The sequence below is a fragment of the Lepidochelys olivacea genome (genome assembly GCF_965140295.1).
Source record: "Lepidochelys olivacea isolate rLepOli2 genome assembly, chromosome: 8".
Lineage (NCBI taxonomy): Eukaryota > Metazoa > Chordata > Testudines > Cheloniidae > Lepidochelys > Lepidochelys olivacea.
Genome location: NC_140418.1, coordinates 78,281,648 through 78,304,018, shown reverse-complemented (window position 1 = coordinate 78,304,018; position 22,371 = coordinate 78,281,648). Strand labels below are relative to the sequence as shown.

Genomic DNA, 22,371 nt, shown 5'->3' with positions numbered 1-22,371 from the left:
GTATATACTATTATGAAAATCTGTAATTAAATTATCTCATTAAATGTCTTAAATCTATATGCAAAGGAAGATGTTCAGTGAGGTTTCCTGCAGCTGCCTATATGGTGAACCTCTTTATAATTCAGCTCTCAAGCATGTCATGGCATCCAGAGGGAACAGTTGTTTAGAAGTGCACCCATTTGGAGGATGTGCTGCGGCAGGAAGGAGCACAATCCCTCACTCTCACACACTCTCACTCTCACACAGATCTTGGAAGACAGGCCAGTCCTCGCTTACAGACAGCTCTCCAACCTGAAGCAAATACTCACCAGTAATAACACACCACACAACAAAAACACTAACCCAGGAACCTATCCTTGCAACAAAGCCCGTTGCAAACTCTGTCCACGTATCTATTCAAGGTGTTGCCGGCACCCAGTGCCGAGAGGCAAAACAACAGCAGGGGTTCGTTACCGGGTATGTTTCACTCAATAATCACAACCGGGTGGAGAAGCAGAAAAGTTTATTTGCAGCTGCAAACAAGGTACAGGGAGAATAGAATCTCAAATCCTACACACCAGAGCAGGTCATTACACACACTTTTATATTCCTTAATGCTACTGCACTACACATCAGCCAATTAAAATTTTGCACAAATACTCTGCCTTCCTTATATGGGTTACAACAATGTTTATTTCCTGCAACCTCTAACAAGCATTCCTAGCAACTTAAACAACCAGTACATTCTGTTTGGCCTTGTAGTTGTTTCTCTCCTATTATCTTTAACTTGGCGTCAGCAAACCTTACACTGTAAGACATTATCTGTGGCTGCAACATTGTTTTAAGAGCAAAAGAGCTTACTCAAACCAGCCAGGCCTGAATTCTATTAAGGGGGGTTAAGAAGAAGCCCTTAGGCCTTCAGCAGGGAGACCTCCTCGACCCTTATGGCCTTCCATCCCCTCAACTTAACTAGTGGCCATGCCCTGGGGTCTCCAACAAAGGGACACCATCATAGGACCTAATCACATCAACCACACTATCAGACACTCGTTCACCTGCACATCCACCAATGTGATATATGCCATCATGTGCCAGCAATGCCCCTCTGCCATGTACATTGGCCAAACCGGACAGTCTCTAGGCAAAAGAATAAATGGACACAAATCAGATGTCAAGAATTATAACATTGAAAAACCAGTTGGAGAACACTTTAACCTCCCTGGACTCTCAATTACAGACCTAAAAGTCGCAGTTATTCAACAAAAAAACTTCAAAAACAGACTCCAACGAGAAACAGCAGAACTGGAATTAATCTGCAAACTGGACACCATTAAATTAGGCTTGAATAAAGACTGGGAGTGGATGAGTCTTTACACTAACTAAAAACTATTTCCCCATACTAATTTTCCCCCTATTGTTACTCACACCTTCTTGTCAGTTATTTGAAATGGGCCATCCTAATTATCACTACCAAAGTTTTTTTTTTCTCCTGCTGATAGTAGCCCACCTTAATTGATTGGTCTCGTTAGAGCTGGTATGGCAACCCCCATTTTTTCATGTTCTCTGTATGTATGTATGTGTCTGTGTGTGTGTATATATATATATATAAAATCTTCCTACTGTATTTTCCACTACATGCATCTGATGAAGTGGGCTTTAGCCCACGAAAGCTAATTCTCAGATACATTTGTTAGTCTCTAAGGTGCCACAAGTACTCCTCGTTCTTTCTGTGATACAGACTAACACAGCTACCACTCTGAAATTTCTGTCTGTGTATCTCAGGAGAGCTCCTTCCTGCTTATATAGAAAAGCTTCCTTTGCTTTCTTTCTTTTTCTGAATGCTGCCCCAGAGGGGCATTTTCTTCTTTCACTCATGACTGCTGTTCTGTGCCAGCTATAGTGGCTCTCAGCACTCAATTGAAGGGGACAAATAAGCAGGCTGGTAGCAGGGCCTGAATGAGGGAAGATATCAGCGTCTTAAGGGCCTAACTGGCTCCTACTACTTCAGTTGACTGCCTGTTCTCCTCAAGTGGGTTCAGGGAAGCAGCAGGAAACAGGAAGCTCCCTGAGAAGCTGGTGTTAATTAGTCCAGGCTCCTCCTCCTCTCTCTCCCTGGAGCTCCTGCTGTTTTCTGTTATTTCCCTCTACCTTTTCTCCTGCCTGCCTGTTATGTCTCTTGTGCCCTCCTTCTTCCAGCACAGCACTCCACCATCTCTGTGCATCTAGAGCAGAGAGAATATATATGCACCAGCAGCAGACACAATTTTCTACACTCTGGGTCCTAGTGGCGCCCCCACCACAGTGTGGTACCTGAGGCAGCCGCCTCAGTTTGCCTCATGGTAAGGCAATGGTCTCTTCTGGCTTTGCACTCTATGAGTCTAAAAGAGGGAGTTTCATTTGGTGCTTTGAACACTTTTGGGCTAATGAAGATGGGAAGAGGGGCAGAGGAGCAGCAGGGGTGGAAAAGGGACCTGAAAGGAGGTGATGGGAAGGAAAGAAAACGAGTGGAGAAATGAGTGGAAAAAAATTAAATGGACAAGGGCAGAGGAGGAGTCTGGAATAAAAGAGTTCAGCTGTAATGGGGAGAAAGAAACTCAGGAGCATGAAGGACATGGGGCAGCCAGAGATGGGGCTGGTGCCCCTGAAGATCTGTTCTCCATAGAATTGTAGGTCAAGAGAAGGCTGACACTTTGAACAACTGGGAATCCAAGCCTAGCTCAGGATGGCTTTAAGAATTGCCCAACTTGTACTCTGCCTGCAGGTAGGATGAGTGGGGAAGAAGAGAAAAAAATGAGATTCTGGGTAACTCTGAAGGAGGAGCGGGAAATAGGTAGGAGGGAAAAGAGAAAGCAGTTAAGAAAAGAAATGGGGAGGGGTCAAAATGAGGGGAGACTCGGAAGAGAGAGAAATGCAAAGGCCTGAGGGAGCTATTTTCATCCTTGCACCTACCCTTCAACATCCCCCTACAACACGCACCACGCCACAGAGACTGGGTACTTTCCCCCAGTCATCATGCTCCCCAGCTTTGGGGTGGCACACCCAGGAAAACTTCCCTTTCACTCCATGGCTTGGTTAAGCAATGCTTCCATACAGCTTTTCCTTCCTACTCCTAAGTCAACCTGCCTCCACCACACTGGGGTGGAGGTGGGACTAGTTGTGCAAAGCTTCCTTCTTTTCTTGGTGCAAACACCATCATGGAGACAGTAGCTGCTGGTTTCCAGACAGAAAGGCATCTCCAATGAACACCTGAGAGGGCTGAAGCTTTTGTGTGCATGATTTAAAGAGACAAGCCCCGTTAAACACAATAAGGAGAATTTTAATAGCTTTGCCAGGTTGGGGTCAAGTGCCTCCCATATGATTTCATACTATTGCTGTGAGCCAGTCTGATTCTGTTGGGTAGGGGAGAGATGGGGGGAATACTAGAGACACCAGAAGATGGATTCCAGAGGAAAGAAGGGAAAGATACAAAAACACAGAATTGATTATAAGGGAGGAGGTGAGGTGAAAGAATGGAACAATTAAGGGGGAGGTGGGGTGAAAGAATGGAAGATGAAAAGTGGGGAATGGAAAAGAAAGCCACACCATTTTAAGCTTAGAAATCTTTTATTTTTTACCATATTTGCTAAAGTCACATGCATGCTTATGATTGGCCCTGTTTATTTCAGTTTGTCTCTAAAATGGCTTTGTAAAAGCATTTACGTTCTTTCTAAAGTGCAGTTACATTACTGATAAGATGTAGCTAAATCTGTTTTTATAAGAGCAATATAAGCCTTTTTGCGTGCAGGCATTCACAACTGAAATCTGTGCAGAGCCATATTTCCTTCTTCCACTGTAATGGAAAATAGAATTGTATTATAAAATTGTACAGTTGGCTTTATGTGCTATGCTGCAATAAAATTACTTTCTACCTAGGGCTGGATGATGTTCTTAAGTTTAGGGTAGAGCTTTAATCTATTTGTAGGTGGGGGCATGCCCATGGTTGGAATGCTACTTGGTGAACTGTATAAAGGGCGGAAGTAAAACTGTGGAACATAGGTGTAGGCTGTGCATGGATGCTACTTGGGGAATCAATGGAGTCTCAGAGGCATGCAAACCTCTGCTCAGAAGGAAATCCAGGAGGGCTAGAAGTAAACTAGTATGAGAGTACATGGTAAAGTTCAAAAGGTCATTTAAGCCAAACAGAATGGAGCTCACCTTGGAGCTGCAGCAACCAACCAAGAATTCCCCTCAGCCTGTAGAAGCATATGTACATCGTTATCTGACAGCTCACCCCCCTGGATTGCTCTCTGTCATAGATAACCAGTTTGGTGTTTATAGGTCAACTGTCAAGGCTGTTGTCATGGAAGTGTGAGCAGCTATTAACAGGATGCTGCTGCCACGGGTCATAAAGGCTAGGGCACTGCACAGAAGATTATCAATGGTTTTGCATGGCTGGGGTTCCCAGACTGTATTGGGGCCACTGATGGGACCAATGTATGCTTTGCCCACCACACCAGGCCTCAGAGTTCATCATCAGAAGTCCTCCAAAGATTTGTTGATCACTGCAGCAGAAGCATCAATATTGATGAAGGGTGGTCTGGAAAGGTACATGATGCCAGACTCTTTGGAAAGTAAGGCCTCTTTTCTACAATGAAAAAGGGAAATTTTGCTCCGGGACCACTATGGATACGCTGAGTAGCTACAGAACGCCAGTGCAATATGTATGTGAAGGCTGAAAGGGAGATGGGGATGGCCAGTGATGAAGTTGGAGGCTGCTGAGCAATATCTGCCTCATGTGATAACTGTTCACTGTATTTTGCACTGAATATGTGCACGGATAAGGAAATACAGCTCAGACTTAGCTTATTACAGTCTTTAGGAATTTCCCCAGTGTATTAATATGTAACCTACATCATCACATTGAGTACAGTTATGCAAACTTAATTTACACAGCAGATCCATATATACTTGCCATAAAATATACAAAATGTACAAACAAACTGCTCATATACAACTGTATAAATAGCACTGTTGTGCCTCCATATTTATAACAAAAGTTGTGGAGAAAGGACAATGAGGGTGTTCAAGAGCTTGGTTCTTTTATTTCTGCTACCTGTAGTGAGAGGTTCTATGGTACAGCTGAAAAATGGTGGCTATGAGGATATTGTTATTGCAATTAACCCTGGATTACCAGAAAATGACAATATCATTAGAAACATAAAGGTAAGAACTTTGGTATATGTAATGTCCTTCTGTGACATTCAGACGTCTTGGTTAGTTCTACCTCTAAATTAGCCGTAATCTTAAAAAGACCAGTTCCAGCTCCCATTAATGTCAATGTGAGGTTTTCTCTTTTGATTTTCATGGGAGCTAGATCAATTCTATGATTACTAAATTTGTTCTTAGCTTGAATTTTTATTTAAGTGTTGCTGTTAATGAAATGAATGTACTCATCTCTTGAAGTTTAACAGGAATATCATGGCTCAGGGTCAGGCTGATTCTATGTATCACCTTTTTATTTCTTCTTTCCAAAATATGTGTACCTTAGACTAGAAAATCTCTAGAACATGGATATTTAATTACCATTTACTGTACCTCCATTACAATGTTTTCCATTTGCTTTTATCCCTCCTTTCTCCCTGGCCTTGCAGATATTCACTGTGTTCTTAAAAACCCTTAGTATATATGTAGTGATTTCTGTTTTTATTCTTTCGTTTCTCAGTGTCACCATGTAGATCTTTTCTCCATGTTCATAATGATTTGGTCATTGCAGCATTCAGTTGCTGTAAAGAGAACAATAAACAGAGGAGGGCATAGCCATTAACTAGTGACCTCCAAACTACTGAGGAGAGGTGGGGAAGGAGCAAGGAGGAGGGAAAAAGAAAAATAATGACAAAGTAGTGCCCACTGTAGAGTCAGGAAAAAAAGTACAACTCTATAGAAGTGCAGCAGAGAAATGAGGAATCCCAGAGACAAGAAAAAGGTTATTACTTACTTACTATTTATCATTTTATTTTATTCATCAAAGTACTGTACATTTTACAGATCAGTGAAAAAGACCAGGACCGAACCACGCCTATCCTTCACCTCAGGCCCATGTAACTTTTTTGAGGAAATTTCATGTTTGGAAGGATCTCTGTCAGGTTTTATTTCATGGGCTAGATTGTGTTTTTTATCATAATCCTTGAGTAAGGGGCAGTATATAGTTGTACTGCCCTAGGAGCAATCCAGAGTCTTTCAGAGTTACAATTTGATCTCTCCTTGCTCCATGAGGGAAATAATCTGTCCCAGCCCTTCTCTTGGCCAAGGTTGGTTTCTTTCTATGCCTTCAGACATTTAGTGTTACTTTATGTACTCTTCTTTCCTGGCAAGTCTAAATTGCTCCTGTTCAATTTTTAATTCATAAATCTTTTATTTTCTTTCCCTACCAGGACATGGTCAAAGAGGCTTCTTCTTATTTGTTCAATGCTACAAAACAGAGATTTTTTTTCAAAACTGTAAAAATTATAATTCCTCTGCATTGGCTGCCAAAACCGGAGTATTTAAGCATAAAGACAGAGTCATATGATAAGGTAAGACTTAGAGCGCTTTTCACAAATGAAAAGTATTTGTTCTGTTCATAAGCATAAAACATAGGGTCTTGTATATTAGGTGGAATAATTCACACTATGGGGGTGTGATTTCTAAAACACACCAACGTATTGCTCATTAATTGATCCTTGTGTATTAAATGTTCCTTGATGAACTTTAACGTAGTCCTGCACTTTTGAAATCACCCCCCTGTAGTGCATGTTACCCCTCTGTGTAGACAAGCCCTAAGTTTTTCAATAATGTGGAAACATAAATTGCTCTTTTTAGAATTTGTATTGCCCTCTAGTGCCCAGTCCTGCAGTCATTACCCAAGGGAACAATCAACGGGTGTGAGTAAAATCATTCGTCACCGTCCATTTCCTGCTGCCCTTTAAACAAGGACCATTTTATTTTTAGGCAGATGTTATCGTGGCTAATCCTTTCTTGAAGTACGGAGACGATCCTTACACTCTGCAATATGGAAGATGTGGGGAAAAGGGACGATACATTCATTTCACTCCCGACTTCCTATTAAATGACAATTTGTATAACATCTATGGACCACGAGGTAGCATCATCTATTGGACCTTAATTTTCTGCTTTTGTTCTTATAAATATGCAATGGCCAAGATTTTCCAAAGTGACTCATGATTTGGGGTGCCTCAGTTTTTGGTTGCCCAACCTGCGACACGTTAAAAGAACCTGGTTTTCACAAAGTGTTGAACATTAGGCTCTGTTAGGATACAGATATTCAAGCCTGTCTGTAAAGGCCTGTACTCTAAGAATTTAGGTGTATTCTTATCACTTAGCTAGTGATAGAGGTATAAAAGAAAGAATCAAAATCACTGTCTGCCGGTGTAAGGTCCTTCTCTTACTGTGACAGTCTGAGGCCCTGTGCTTAGGCGAAGATCTTTGGCTAAGCAACAGAGGCAGCCTGTCAAGGTTCCTTCCCCACTCTGAACTCTAGGGTACAGATGTGGGGACCTGCATGAATACCTCCTAAGCTTACTTTTACCAGCTGAAGTTAAAACTTCCCCAAGGTACAAACTATTTTACCCTTTGCCCTTCGACTTCCACTGCCATCACCAAACATCTGACCGGATTTATTTTATTAGGAAAGAGCCCATTTGGAAATGTCTTTCCCCCCAAAAGCCTCCCAACCCTTACACCCCACCTCCTGGGGAAGGTTTGATAAAAATCCTCACCAATTTGCATAGGTGACCACAGACCCAAACTCTTGGATCTTAAGAACAATGGAAAAAAAGCATTCAGTTCTTGAAAAGAGGAATTTTAATAGAAGTAACAATAAAAAGAATCACCTCTGTAAAATCAGGATGGTAAATACCTTACAGGGTAATTAGATTCAAAACATAGAGAATCCCTCTAGGCAAAACCTTAAGTTACAAAAAGACACACAGACAGGAATATCCATTCTATTCAGCACAGCTTATTTTCTCAGCCATTTAAAGAAATCATAATCTAACACATATCTAGCTAGATTACTTATTAAATTCTAAGACTCCATTCCTGTTCTGTCCCCGGCAAAAGCATCACACAGACAGACAGAGAGAGAGCTTTGTTTTCTCCCTCTCCCCAGCTTTTGAAAGTATCTTGTCTCCTCATTGGTCGTTTTGGTCAGGTGCCAGCGAGGTTATCCTAGCTTCTCAACCCTTTACAGGTGAAAGGGTTTTTCCTCTGGCCAGGAGGAATTTTAAAGGTGTTTACCCTTTCCTTTATATTTATGACACAGCCATAAGCTGGGAAGCGAATGGTCACATCCTCACATTCCAAACTAGTCACATTGAAATAAGGTGCTATTGGGCTGTTAGGAATACAATCCTGTCCTGATAATGCGTATCGCCTCCAGAGAAAGGGAAGTGCCTAGAAGATGTAAAAGGAAACTTAGTTTGATAGCATCCTGTCTGGCAAGAACTCACTTATCAATAGCTGGGATGTGAAATCCTCATTTCTGTGTTTGTTCTATCACTGTAGTCCCCATTTCCCCATTGTTTATCTGTATAATCTCTGTCTGGTTCTGTGATTGTTCCTGTCTGCTGTATAATTAATTTTGCTGGGTGTAAACTAATCAAGGTGGTGGGATATAATTGGTTACATAATCATGTTACAATATGTTAGGATTGGTTAGTTAAATTTCAGTAAAATGATTGGTTAAGGTATAGCTAAGCAGAAGTCTGCAGTCAGTCAGGAAGTGCATGGGTGGGGAAATTGGAATCATGTTTTGCTAAAGGGGGAAATGGGAACAGGGAATGGGGGTGGGGAAATTGGAATCATGTTTGGCTAAGGGCAGGAATGGGAACAGGGATACGGGTGTAAGGCTCTGTGGTGTCAGAGCTGGGAAGGGGGACACTAAGGAAGGAAACTAGAATCATACTTCCTGGAAGTTCACCCCAATAAACATCGAATTGTTTGCACCTTTGGACTTCGGGTATTGTTGCTCTCTGTTCATGTGAGAAGGACCAGGGAAGTAAGTGGTCTTAAGGAGGCCTTAAGGAGTCTTAAATTGGACACTCAGAAAAGGGGGAACCTAAAATGACCAATCTCTTTAGAAAATTCTGGCTAATATTTTTACAGTAAATGTGGGTTGTTTTTCCTCTTAAATCATTGCTTTGACTTGGAAATAATCTATATCCTAACATTACAGTGCAGTAAGCTAGTCTGAGAGTTGCAGTGGGTGTAACCTGGTGAACATGCAAGTAAAACCAGTCCCAGTGGATCCTAGAATAGAACAAACCCTCCTGAGCAGATCCTGATCTGGGGACTTGAGGGTTTTTATTGGAACTTCTGAAAGTCACATTTGCCCAACTACCCTTCTTGTAAGTGTACATTCACAAGGAATGAACAATATTCCCATTTCACATTGCCCATGTGAGGCCATTAATAAGCAAATAAATAAGCCCCAATAGAAACCCCTCAGTTTTGTGCAGTGTAATCTGCTGTCCATTAAAATGACTTTCTCCTATGCCCATTTAACCAATATAGTGTCCAATTTATTAATCTGTTTCCATACACAAATTAGAATTAATAATTGATGTGTTTCTTTTCAAATAGAAGTAGGTCAAAAGCAGTCCCTTGAGTCTGAACCCTGGTAAATGTGCAAGGTTATTTGGATTCAAATCCAAGACAAACCTGCATTCGATTAGATAAAAATGTATAGGTTTGTGGTCTCATCAGATTTCTGGCATTTTGGGACAAAAATCTCCTTAAAACAATTCATTGGAATCCAGTAAAGTCAAATACTAGCCTGGGTGAAGAATTGAACTCAAACCTTGAATTCTGACTTAAATTTAACCAGATCTGAGCTCTGCTTCCTTGGCCCATCTCTAGTTAAAAGCTTTAGTTAGACAACATTATATACATTCTCCATGTCAATGGCTTTACCAACACCTGCAAGAAAGGGGTTAGTTTGTCTTGATGTGATATTATGGTTTTCTGGGAAAGTATTCTGGTTGTCTAACCTTTTACACTTTATCTGCCTTCAACTATTTAAGTAATCCTTAGTTTTACCTTAAACTGAAATTAAACTAACTTCTCTATGGTTTTCTAATGTACAGTACACCTTTTCCTTTGTGTTATATAAGAGCCAAGAATTATTTTAGAAGACATGGGTAACATGAAACACCTTGCTTGATGCCAGGAATAGACAGAAGCTACTGTCTGCAAACAGAGGTGTCAGATCTTTACCCAGGTCTGTTAATACTCTGGAAGGGTTAATCTGAACACAGTGATCTGTTTGGGTTTAAGGCCTGGATCCCGCAATGAGTCCTGTGTGAGTACAGGGGTCCGTCCAAGCAGAGCTCATTGCAGGATTGGACCCTATATTTGTTTAAATGACATACTGAAATATAAAATCAACTTTAAAGTGTTGCATTTAGAATTCACACATGCTCCTGCTCTTCCGTAGCCAAAGTTTTTGTCCATGAATGGGCCCATCTTCGTTGGGGGGTGTTTGATGAATACAATAATGATGCACCTTTCTATGTGTCCATAAACTCCGGAAAAGCAAGTGTTGAAGCAACAAGGTACCAGTGTTTTTATATTTTGAATTCAGCTGATGACATTTTAAATAGTTGAATGACATTTGGCACATACTTGTCTGTTTTCAGTCTGTACTTTGAGCCCCATGCAAAAAGTCTTGGCGAGTTGTTGTTCATAGTATTAAAAAAGAAGCGATAGGACAATGTTTAACAATATTGCTGCCCACAAAGCAGTCTCATTGAATTGCAGTCACTATAATTTTATAATCCAACACATTTTTTATACTAAATGAGCTTTTAATTTGGGTGCAATTGCAGATTTGAGTTACTGTTTTCTACTTTTTGATTTACCATGGCTTTATCAAATAGCGGTTAGCATGTATTAAATAAGAATGTTTTCTTAAGTTCCTCTGGGGCGTGATCCTTAAAGTTCCAAACCATTCTTACTAGTTCATGTTTAGGGTATTTTTTAATATTAAAAAGGGACATGGTCACGGTACACACCCCATTATTGACCTGCTTTAAAGCAGTTACTATCTTATGATAATGTTCTCTAGAGTCTTCATATCTAAGGGTTTTTTTAAAAGCATAGAACTCTGTCAATGAAAAACAAAAAACAGAGTGAGACTGGATATCTCAGAGGGTTGGAATGGCCCTGGTCTGAACTTGAACCAGTTTGGTAGGGCCTAAAACTCATTACCGTTTGCTAGTCACTTGTTGGCCATTGTGAAATGAATTAGTGTTTTCTGTCCAATTCCTAATGGACAAGTATCAACATCACAAAACTCCTCTGCTGCAATTAGCACTCTAATTGGCAGGTACCACTGAAGGAGACTGCGACAGGGCTCCCTGCTCCGACCTTTGGACCACCACAAACTGGCTGGACACTTTCCAGGTTTATAAGCATGAGAGTGTTATTTATTAGGTCCCTCCACCAGTTCATCAGTCCAGCCTTGGGCAGAAACAGACCAGTGGATGTAAACTTCCCCACAGCCCACTCTCTGGGGTGGCAGAGGGAAAGATCTCCTCATCACAGTGCCCCTGTATCTCCTGGCATCTTACCTCTTGCACTTCCTTCCTGCCTCTTAACTGCTCCCAGCTGATGGGTTGATTGCTCTCATTAGCACATCAGCCCCATGCCTAATTAGAACATTAAGCACCCATCTCTCAGGACAGGTCTACACTACAGCCTAAGTCAAGAAAGCCCCCCTCCCAACAAGCGATGCAAGCCTCGTGCTCTCCTCACCGGTGCTATGTTGACGGGAGATGCTCTCCTGCTTACATACCTTCCACTTCTCACCGAGGTGAGAGTAATTATACTGATGGGAGAGTGCTCTCCCTTAGCATAGCCCATCTTCACCAGACATGCCACAGCGGTGCAGCTGCTCCAGTATAGTGCTGTAGTGTAGACTTGCCCTCAGTTAAGTCCACTCCAGGCGGGGAATAGCTAGTAACTTAGTGACCAGTGTTGGGTCAGCTCTAGGCTCCTAGATCTCTGTCCCAGAGGCAGTGATTGAATGGGCATGGAGAATGTAGTACCAGTTCACCTCTGGAGCACGTTCTTCAAGTCTGGATTGAGGTATATTGATGGAATAGTGGAGGCACTCATCACTCCTACTGTTTCTCCTCACCTAGATGGTGTTTGATTCACAACCTATACATAGTTACTTGAGGATACCGCTGGAAAAAAAGTCTACCAGTATTTTATTATTCTGACCATTTCTAAATTAGATTGTAAACTCTTTGGGGGCAGAGATAGTGTCTAAATTTGTGTTTGAGCAATGGCTAGTACAATATAATCCCAATGATGACTGGAGGCTTTGGGCCTTACATGATTCAAATAATAAATAACAGATTATTATTTAGATTATTATTTTGATTATATGTGGCTTGTTAGCGAAGTCTCTTACTATCTTACCTCCTCTTTAGGTGTTCAGCTAGTGTCACAGGTAAATACATAGTCCAAAGCACGACAAAAGAATGCAAATATGATGAGCAGACAAAGCTGTATGAAGCTGGATGTAAATTTGTGCCAAATAAAATACAAAATGCCCCAGCATCTATAATGTACATGCAAAGCCTCCCTTCTGTAAGTATTGTTACTGCTTTTTTGACCCAGTTGGGTAGCCAATATTTGGGGTCTTGTACGTTGTTTCCATTAGGAGAAGCTGATATGTAATAAAGTATTTCTTTGATGTTTCCTGTTTATTTACAAACAGTATACACAATTCCTGTTACTCTGAAGATAGCAGGAATCAAATAAGGGGTATTTTCTTTACTCACAGATCCAAGCCTCTTTCCACGTATCACTCTGTCCAAAAAACTTCCCCTCTGCTTTCCTTCCCGGGGAGCCCTGAGTTTACCTAAGTTTATTTTTAGCTTCCCTCTCCTTGCCTGATATTTGCTGTTGGTGTAGTGGGGTGGGGCCAACTGGGTCCACAGGCTCTCATTAGCCCTTTCATTGCCAGTGTGGGGCTTATCTGTCCCATCACAGGTATATGGAAATACCCAGAGATTGTGGCTAATTTTGCTCCTTTTTGGATCAGGTAAAAATAAAAAGTTACCCAGACAGGAGGCATTTTCTGTTATAACATTGTGACAAGCCTCCTGTGAAGTGCTAAGCATTTTCAACGCCACTAAAATAAATGGAAACTGAGTGTGCTCAGCAACTTGCTAGAGGCACTCAGCACCTTACTTCTGGAGCTTTGAAAATATTATGTGACATAAATTTTGCTCTGCTAAGACTAGTAAGGGGGCAGTGAGCTGTTCATCCTCTTTAAAAGTACTCCTGACCATCAAGAAGATCAGAGAGATTTGTTTTGAAAAACCTTTTCCATTCCTGCATGATTTTCCACTGGCAGAGTGTGTTGTGTCCCAGGTGAGTTGAGATCCTTATGTATCAAAGCACTGGGACGCCATAGTAACTACATATCTGTGAACTTTATTGATGAGGTCTGCACTACCTGGGCATCCTCACAACACTGGGTAAGTAGACACACCGTGTGTCTACACCGCAATCGGAAGTATGACTGAAGCTCAGGTAGGCATCTCTGTGCTAACTTTAATATAGCTTGTGTGGCTAAAAATAGCAGCGAAGACATAATGGCATGGACACCGTGCAGGCTAGCAATCTGAGTATATATCCAGGGTTCTGGGTGAGCTTGTACAGACATGCTGAAGCCCATGCAGCCAAATCTTCCCAGCTATCTGTAGCCGCACTAGCTGGACTAAAGCTAATGTGGGTATGTCAACTTGAGCTGCAGTGCTATGCACAGTGTAAAACCCTGAGACAGGTTCTTTGGGAACATGCTTCTTTGACTTCGTCCAGGGTACAGGACATAGAAAGATTATATTCTCTGTAGCCTTCAGAGTGGGCAGAGAATTTCTGTATTTGTGGTTGTCATGAGCAATGGAACAATAGTATACTGGGATTTGCTACTATATGTGTATACTTGCTTTTTTCAATAATTTTTTTCTCTTCCAATTGGCTTTATTTTAAGGTGGTTGAGTTCTGTGATCAAAGTACTCATAATGAAAAGGCTACAAATATGCAGAACAAAATGTGTAACTACCACAGCACCTGGGAAATAATTATGAACTCTCCTGACTTCAGTAACACCTCTCCAATAAATAGCACAAGCCCTCCATATGAGACCTCCTTCTCATTGCTGCAGACCAAAGACAGAGTAGTCTGTCTTGTACTGGATGTTTCTGGGAGTATGGCTCAAGTAAGAACAAACATATATAAGTTTCTTTCTTTTTTAGCAGAACTGCTTAGAAACAGTTAGGCAGTTATAAAACAATGTGGTGTGTGTATGTATGTGTCTATCTAGATATATATATATATATATATACACCCACACAAATGTTTTCTTTAGTCAATATTTCAGAAAGTATGTTTATTATTTTAGAAAATTTGATGCCATTATTTTTCCATTATACATATTTAGGGATTGCTAAAAGGAAACTCAAATTGCTAAAAATGATATGCCAGACTTAGTCTCTCTTTCCTTACAAAATATAACTACTGCTCTTTTTTTAACTTCAGCTCCAGAATGTCAGAACTACTGTAGTTCCCCAAATCAGAAAATATATCATACATGCAAGTTTTGTGCTCTGTGACTCACAAATTATTTTCAAAATAAATATGAAAGTCACTGTGTATAGCAAAATAAAAATGAAATACTTTCTCTCAATCATTCATCCTAATGAGTCAAGAATTTGGGTTGTCATAAGGTGATGCTGGATTAACCAGAGTGAGACTTTTTTTTTTAATTAAAATTTGTGCTATTTAGCCTAATTATCATCTTGGAGAGGTCCCTGTAGGTGACATGAGCCCTTAAAGAGACTCTTAATCTGTTTCGGGCCTCAAATTTATCATTCTTACAGTAAATCCAATATAACCTCCCTGAATAAGCTATGTGTTCATATGTATAAATATCATATAACAGTAGAAATGAGAGTCATGTGATAAGTTTGTCACATTTTTGCAGTTTATTTATCCTGTACCTTTACAAGCTTCAGCTGTCTTCTGCCCATAAATCCATCTCCCCAGGTTTTATTCTTACATTCCAAACCATTCCCCAGCTTCCAAGAGCTATTTTTATATCAACCTATGTTGTATTCTTTCCCCAATATACAGAATTTCTTCATCCCTAATTTGTTAGTTTCAAACATTGAATCCTGAGCCAGTGACAACGTCTATTCTCAAAAACGTTACAACTTTGAAGTGTGTTATCTCACAGACTTTCAGGGCTGGAAATAGGATCTTCCCACCAGTATATCTCTGGGAAGAGAAGGTCCTCAGCATCCCTGTGGGGAGCACAACACCCTTTTATGCCCTAGGGAGGCCCCAGACATCTTGCTTTAAAATTGTAGTATATTTATATCTGGAAAAAATGTAATTTTTAGACGTCTTTATGAGCCCTGTATGGATTGAATAATGATAACAAAGGCACCTGGCTTTACAGGTGCAGGGGTAAAAAATAATCTCAATATAAAAAAAATGAAACCTCTCTAAAACATTCAAGAATACTTTTTCCTGTTATACTGAATATATTTTCGTGTGGTAGAAAGGTTTTATCAACGCTTCTTTGGAATGACCTGCCTAGTCACTCAAAATTTCACCAAAAAGGAATAACATTAGTACTCCCAACTCATGCAGGTTAAAACTGTACTATACTGACATGAATTCCACATATATTATTATAAAGTATAAGTGTATTAATATAGCTTTATTTAAAAAAATATTTTGGGTCTTCAGTTCAACAATCAACACAACTCCACTGAGGAGTCAAATGATGATGTTTTGATAAAGTCTATTAGAAAAATCTTTGGCATATGGTATGGAATTTGCCAAGGATGGTGCATGGGATTTATATTCTCTCTCAGAAAGATAATTTATGAAGCTAACGCAGATTGAAAAGGTCTCTTAATATATTTGATGAAGATTTATAATAATGAATTCAACCAAAATGTACAGAAGGGTGATTAAAATAGCATCTGGCTACTTCTTTGGCCTACAGGGTACTATATAATGTTTTATATGATTTAAGTTTTGTGGTTCAGTATTTGTCAATATCAGATAAGGACTTCATTTAATTTATGACAAAGAAAGATATGGATAGCAAGTAAGTGGTGCATCTTGTGATGAACTACAGTTGAGCAGCATGGAATTCAGTGCTTTTGAAAGTAAAGCACTAAACACTGGCTGAAAACATGTACAGTGCAGATATACCCTGTGTAAGCTTCCCCTATATTGCTCTTCCTAATATGCCATACCAGTACAATTCTATTTCTGGGACTGATCTTTAGCAAAGATTGACAGTTTCCACAAATTATCTAGTGATGTTATGATGTGATAAATGTCTGTCATGCATGACACATTCTATGAAATCACCCAACTGGGGACTGAGAGGCCCAGGATGTAAATGTACCAACCTAGAGATAATACTGCAAAATCTGGATCACAAGTGAAATGAGTGTGGCGTTCTCTAATGATTATCTGTCCTCATCACACAATCAATATTTTTGACACAGCTGGCATTCCTTCCTCTGGAGAGATTTCAGATTGGAAGAGCAGCTGTGGAGGTACAGTAAACGAGCAGTCTGGAAAAGCTTTTGTAAACTAGTGCTATGAGTATTTTACTCTCATTAGCATCAAATTCACCCCAAAGCTATTAAGAGGCAAACTCGTTAACTAAGATGTGCACCTAGATTTCCAGAGATAAAAATACAGCAATTGTCCATCTCCTAACCTTAATATAGGAAAGGATGAGAATCCTTAAAAAGATCAAGAATAATGACAGCTAGTTTTAATAGAGAAAGAAAATCTTCCAAGGGTAAACTTTCTCAGCTGGTTTTCAGCAATCTGTTCAAATATTTACATTTAAAATAAATTCTTTCACTAAAATTAACAAATTTTCCAAGTGCCAGGTGCCTGTGAAATAGAGGGGCTATCCTAATGCATCGGTAGGTTGAGTGCTGTTCTCTGAGCCTGCAGCCATTTTACCTAAACAAATTATGTGACACAATCTGATTTGTGACCATGCGATCACATTATTAGAAAGCTGTTTGGCTCACACTGTTATATATCTCCTGGAGGTTTCAGTATGCAGATACTCTTTCATGATAGCCAGACATGGCACACATCTCCAGTGGTTTGGAAAGAATATGCCGGGGTGATATATGGGGTACTTTGGGGTACTCAGATATTGGAAAATTAGAAAACTACCCATATTTTCCATCCAAATCTCTCATCTACTCCATGTCAGGTACATTTCAATTTATTTGTACAAACTGAACAATATTAGTAATTGCTGTATTCTTGCTTTTTGCTGTCTCTTCTGAAAAGCCTTGAGCATTCTAAGAACGTTCTTTCTTCACCTGCAGAATAACCGCATTAATCGTCTCTACCAATCTGCGGAGATATTCCTACTACAGATTGTTGAAATGGGTTCCTGGGTTGGAATGACCACATTCCAGTCCACAGCACAAATTAAAATTAATCTACAACAAATAGTTAGTGAGAATGTACGCCAGAATCTTATCAAACACCTGCCTACATCAGCTGATGGAGGAACTAACATCTGCGAAGGAGTACGCAAAGGATTTGAGGTGAAGGAGAACATTAGGGGGAATGTGTCCTGGAATGCAGTGACACTGAAATGGAATTAGGAATCTTGGTGGATATCCAGCTGAACATAAGCTTTGAGTGCAGTGATATAGCCAAGAGAGCTAATGTGATCCATTCCTAGGATGTATAAGGAGGAGAATAGTGAGTAGAAGTAGGGAGGTGATTTCACCTCTGTGTACAGCAGTACTGAGATCATTACTGGAATACTGGGACTGGTTCTGGTGTCCACATTCAGAAAGGATGTAGGGAAACTGGAAGGGGTTCAGAAGAGAGCCACAAGAACAACTAAAGGTTTAGAAAATGTGCTTTATAGTGAGAAACTTAGGAAGCTCAATCTGTTCAGTTCAACAAAAGCAAGATCAGGGCCTAAGAAATTAACAAGGCCCTGCCATGTTTATACTACAAAAAAAATTAAAACTGCATTGAAACAATCTTACAAGAATGCTTTGCAGGAATCTCAAGGCATTTTGCAGAAGATCAAAATCATATAATGTCTTACAAGAAATTCCACATTTTGTTTATTTTAGCATTGGTTAGTTCACGGATGGCACTAAGCTGGGGGGAAAGAGGTAGATACAGTGGAGGGTAGGGATAGGGTCCAGAGTAACCTAGACAAATTGGAGGATTGGGCCAAAAGAAATCTGATGAGGTTCACCAAGGACAAGTGCAGAATCCTGCACTTAGGAAGGAAGAATCCTTTGAACTGCTACAGGCTGGGGACCGACTGGCTTCGCAGCAGTTCTGCAGAAAAGGACCTGGAGATTATAGTGGACGAGAAGCTGGATATGAGTCAACAGTGTGCCCTTGTTGCCAAGAAGGCCAACAGCATATTGGCCGTGTTAGTAGGAGCATTGCCAGCAGATCGAGGGATGTGATTATTCCCCTCTATTCGGCACTGGTGAGTCCACACCTGGAGTATTGCGTCCAATTTTGGTCCCACCACTACAGAAGGGTTGTGGACAAATTGGAGAGAGTGCAGCGGAGGGCAATGAAAATGATTAGGGGGCTGGGACACATCACTTACGAGGAGTGGCTGAGGGAACTGGGCTTATTTAGTCTGCAGAAGACAAGAGTGAGGGGAGATTTGATCGCAGCCTTCAACTACCTGAAGGGGGGTTCCAATTCTCAGTGGCAGCAGATGACAGAACAAGAAGCAATGGTCTCAAGTTGCAGTGGGGGAATTCTAGGTTGGATATTAGGAAAAACTATTTCACTAGGACAGTGGTGAAACACTGGAATGGGTTACCTAGAGAGGTGATAGAATCTCCATCCTTATAGGTTTTTAAGACCCAGCTTGACAAAGCCCTGACTGGGATGATTTAGTTTGAGTTGGTCCAGCTTTGAGCAGGGGATTGGACTAGATGACTTCATGAGGTCTCTTCCAACCCTAATCTTCTATCATTCTATGGTTTCAGCATGGTTTCATTCTGAAATGTGGTTAAATAAAAATGGAACCATCTAATGCTGTGATTTCTCAAGTCACTAACGAGAACAGAACTGTGTTCAAGGTAGCTTTCCATAGCCTTAAGGGACATGTTCAGGGCTTCTGGAAAATGCACTGTGGATATGCTGTCATTGGCAGCAGGACCTGGAGTGAGGGCACACATTACAACTTCTTGGAAGAGATGTAAGGAATATGCTACCCTTAGACACCTCTCCCCTGAACAAACCATCCTGCTCTGTACAAGCAGGATAATTCAGACACTTTCAATTCAGCCATTGCCACATAACACAATCTCCACTTGCAGCACAATTCACACTTGTAAGGAAAGGATCTTGCCTTACAACTGATAACCATTTCCCTTGACATAGACACTAGATGTGCTAGGGCAGCTAAAATTTACAAAGGGGTGGGCAAACTTTTTGGCCCGAGGGCCACATCGGGGTTGCAAAACTGTATGGAGGGCTGGGTAGGGAAGGCTATGCCCCCCCAAACAGCCTGGCCCCTGCCCCCTATCCGCCCCGTCCCACTTCCTGCCCCCTCAGAGCATCCCACCCATCCAACCCCCCCTGCTCCCTGTCCCCTGACTGCCCCGACCCCTATCCACACCCCTGCCCCGTGACTGGCCCCCCGGGACTCCCACAGCTTTCCAACCGCCCTTGTTCCCCGTCCCCTGACCGCCACCCCCAGAACCACTGCCCCATTCAACTGCCCCCTGATGGGCCCCCCAGGACTCCCACACCTATCCAACCGCCCCCTGTTCCCTGTCCCCTGACTGATCCCTGGAACCTCCCGCCCCGGCCCCCTTACCATGCCCCTCAGAGCAGCATGTCTGGCAGCCGCGTCGCCTGGCCAGAGCCAGACACGTTGCTGTGCTGCCCTGCAACAGCGCACAGCCCCACCACCCAGAGCGCTGCGGGGGAGAGGGGACAGCGAGGGAGGGGCCGGGGCTAGCCTCCCCGGCTGGGAGCTCAGGAGCCAGGCAGGACGGGCCCGCGGGCTGTAGTTTGCCCACCTCTGATTTACAACAAAGTCCTATTGCTAACACCTGATATTCTCTTTTCAATTCAGATGATTAAACAAAAATACACGAATCTCTATGGTTCTGAAATTGTACTGCTGACAGATGGAGAGGATACATGTATGAGCAATTGCCTTACGGAGGTAGAAAAGAGTGGCTCAATCATTCACACCATTGCTTTGGGGCCAAATGCTGCTCCAGAACTAGAACAATTTTCAGATGTGACAGGTGAGTAACTTTCTAAACTAACCCTTTTTTTGGCTTGCATACATGAAGCATGAAATGTAAAAGCAGAGTGAAAAGAAAAGGAGTACTTGTGGCACCTTAGAGACTAACCAATTTATTTGAGCATAAGCTTTTGTGAGCTACAGCTCACTTCATCGGATATGAAGTGAGCTGTAGCTCACGAAAGCTTATGCTCAAATAAATTGGTTAGTCTCTAAGGTGCCACAAGTACTCCTTTTCTTTTTGCGAATACAGACTAACACAGCTGTTACTCTAAAAACAGAGTGGTTTACAACTTGTAATATGAAAAGAAAGTAAACTTAGTAACCTAATTCCAGTCGTATTTACAGAATGCTTATTTTCACCTAAATAAACACAACAATATTGGGAGCAATTGTTTATCTTTACCTGTCCTCGCTTTAAAAAAACTGTAACCTGGTAACACCCTGCTAAATAGTGTTAGCGTGCTTTCCCTTCTCCCTCCCACTTCCCTGGTTCTTGTCACGCAGATACCAAGCAGCAAAAGACCAGAAGTCTGAAGTGCAGACAACATGATGTTTATTGGGGTTAGTTTACAAGCAAGCATATTCTGAAGCCCTTCACACCAGTCAGGCTTATCTCTATATGCCAATAGAGTCTGTTCCCCAGTGTCTCCCTTCCCAGTTCTGATGCCGCAGAGCATTTACCCCGTGTCCCCCTTCCCAGCTCTGACGCCGCAGAGCCTTGCCTGTGTTCCTGTTCCCCATTCCCTGTTCCCATTCCCCTTGCCTTAGCAAGCATGATTCCAATTTCCCTTCCACTTCCTGTTTGACCCCAGTTTATATAGGAATATTCACAGCTATACTTTAACCAATCATTTTACTGAAATTTAACTAACCAATCCTAATATATTGTAATATAATTGTCTCACCAATTATATCCCACTACCCTCTTTAACTTACACCTAGCAAAATTCATTATACAGCAGACAGAAACAATTAGAGAACCAGACAGATTAACAATAAAAAAGTGGGGGCCATCAAGATAAAACAATACAGAAATGGGGGTTTCACAACCACAACCATTAATAAGTGATTTATTGCCAGACAGGATGCTATCAAACTAAGTTTTCTTTAACCATCTTAAGATCTGTTTCTCTATCCGGTGGTGATGGGAACTATCAGCTCAGGATCGTCTTCCTAACAACCCAATACCACCTTATTTCAGTGTGACTGGTTTGGGATGTGAGGATGTGACTGTTCGCGTCCCAGTTTATGGCTGCCCCTGCTGCCTAGACAAAGGCCTTAGCTTAAGAACCAGGCCTCAGACTATCCTAGTGAGAGAAGGCCCATACACAGGCGGACTTGTGATTTTGATTCTTTAATTTTATACCTCTATAACTAGCTAAGTGATAAAAATACACCTAAGTTCTTAAAGTATAGGCCTTTGCAGGCAGGCCTGAATATCTATATTCTAACACTCCACCCCTTTCTTTTTCTTTTGGGAATCCTCCTGCCCAGGTATCCCTGGAAAAGCATAGGACATATGGCGACACTTCCTGATAGGGCCAGGCATCAAGGTGGAAGGTGTCGATGATCCATCTGTCCCATTGCCCCTTGTGTGGTACAGTGCCCTGCACCTTCCCTTGTAGGGGCATACCACACCTATTCCAATTAGTGTTCCAGACTTCCCACTATAGTGGGCCCGAGAAGGTTGGGTCCAGGTTGTCTAGTCTACATTACTTATAAGTTATCATTAGTGGCATAGCAAGGTTTGATAATGATATTACTGCAGTGAAGGGTTCATGTAGCGTTCATGCACCTGGAAACAGTCAGGGCACACCCTGACTGTTGTGTAGGAGCAATGCACACATTGCTCTGTTCTATCCAAGGACATGGACCATGAAAACATGGACCATCTGGGAAGTCAAAATAAGGACATCAGCTGTGGGAAGCTTCCTCGGCTGAAGCTCAAGGCCTGAGAATAAAGATTGTAGTAGATAGAGGCTAGTAAATAGGAATATTAATTAAAGTCATATTATTTTCTT

At 41.5% G+C, this 22,371-nt stretch overlaps 1 protein-coding gene across 1 annotated transcript in view; it reads left to right on the top strand.

Annotated features, from left to right (window-relative positions):
• Nucleotides 1–5,088: 5,088 nt before the first annotated feature.
• LOC311525463 (calcium-activated chloride channel regulator 1-like) overlaps nucleotides 5,089–22,371 on the top strand; it is a gene marked incomplete at its 5' end in the record, with an annotated part of 41,304 nt that continues 24,021 nt past the window's right edge. The window contains 8 exons of the mRNA XM_084637641.1: nucleotides 5,089–5,181; nucleotides 6,390–6,530; nucleotides 6,946–7,096; nucleotides 10,451–10,568; nucleotides 12,453–12,612; nucleotides 14,024–14,251; nucleotides 17,415–17,639; nucleotides 20,171–20,348. Of these exons, the coding sequence (XP_084493767.1) occupies nucleotides 5,089–5,181; nucleotides 6,390–6,530; nucleotides 6,946–7,096; nucleotides 10,451–10,568; nucleotides 12,453–12,612; nucleotides 14,024–14,251; nucleotides 17,415–17,639; nucleotides 20,171–20,348 (1,294 nt within the window). The remainder of the gene's footprint in view (nucleotides 5,182–6,389; nucleotides 6,531–6,945; nucleotides 7,097–10,450; nucleotides 10,569–12,452; nucleotides 12,613–14,023; nucleotides 14,252–17,414; nucleotides 17,640–20,170; nucleotides 20,349–22,371) is intronic.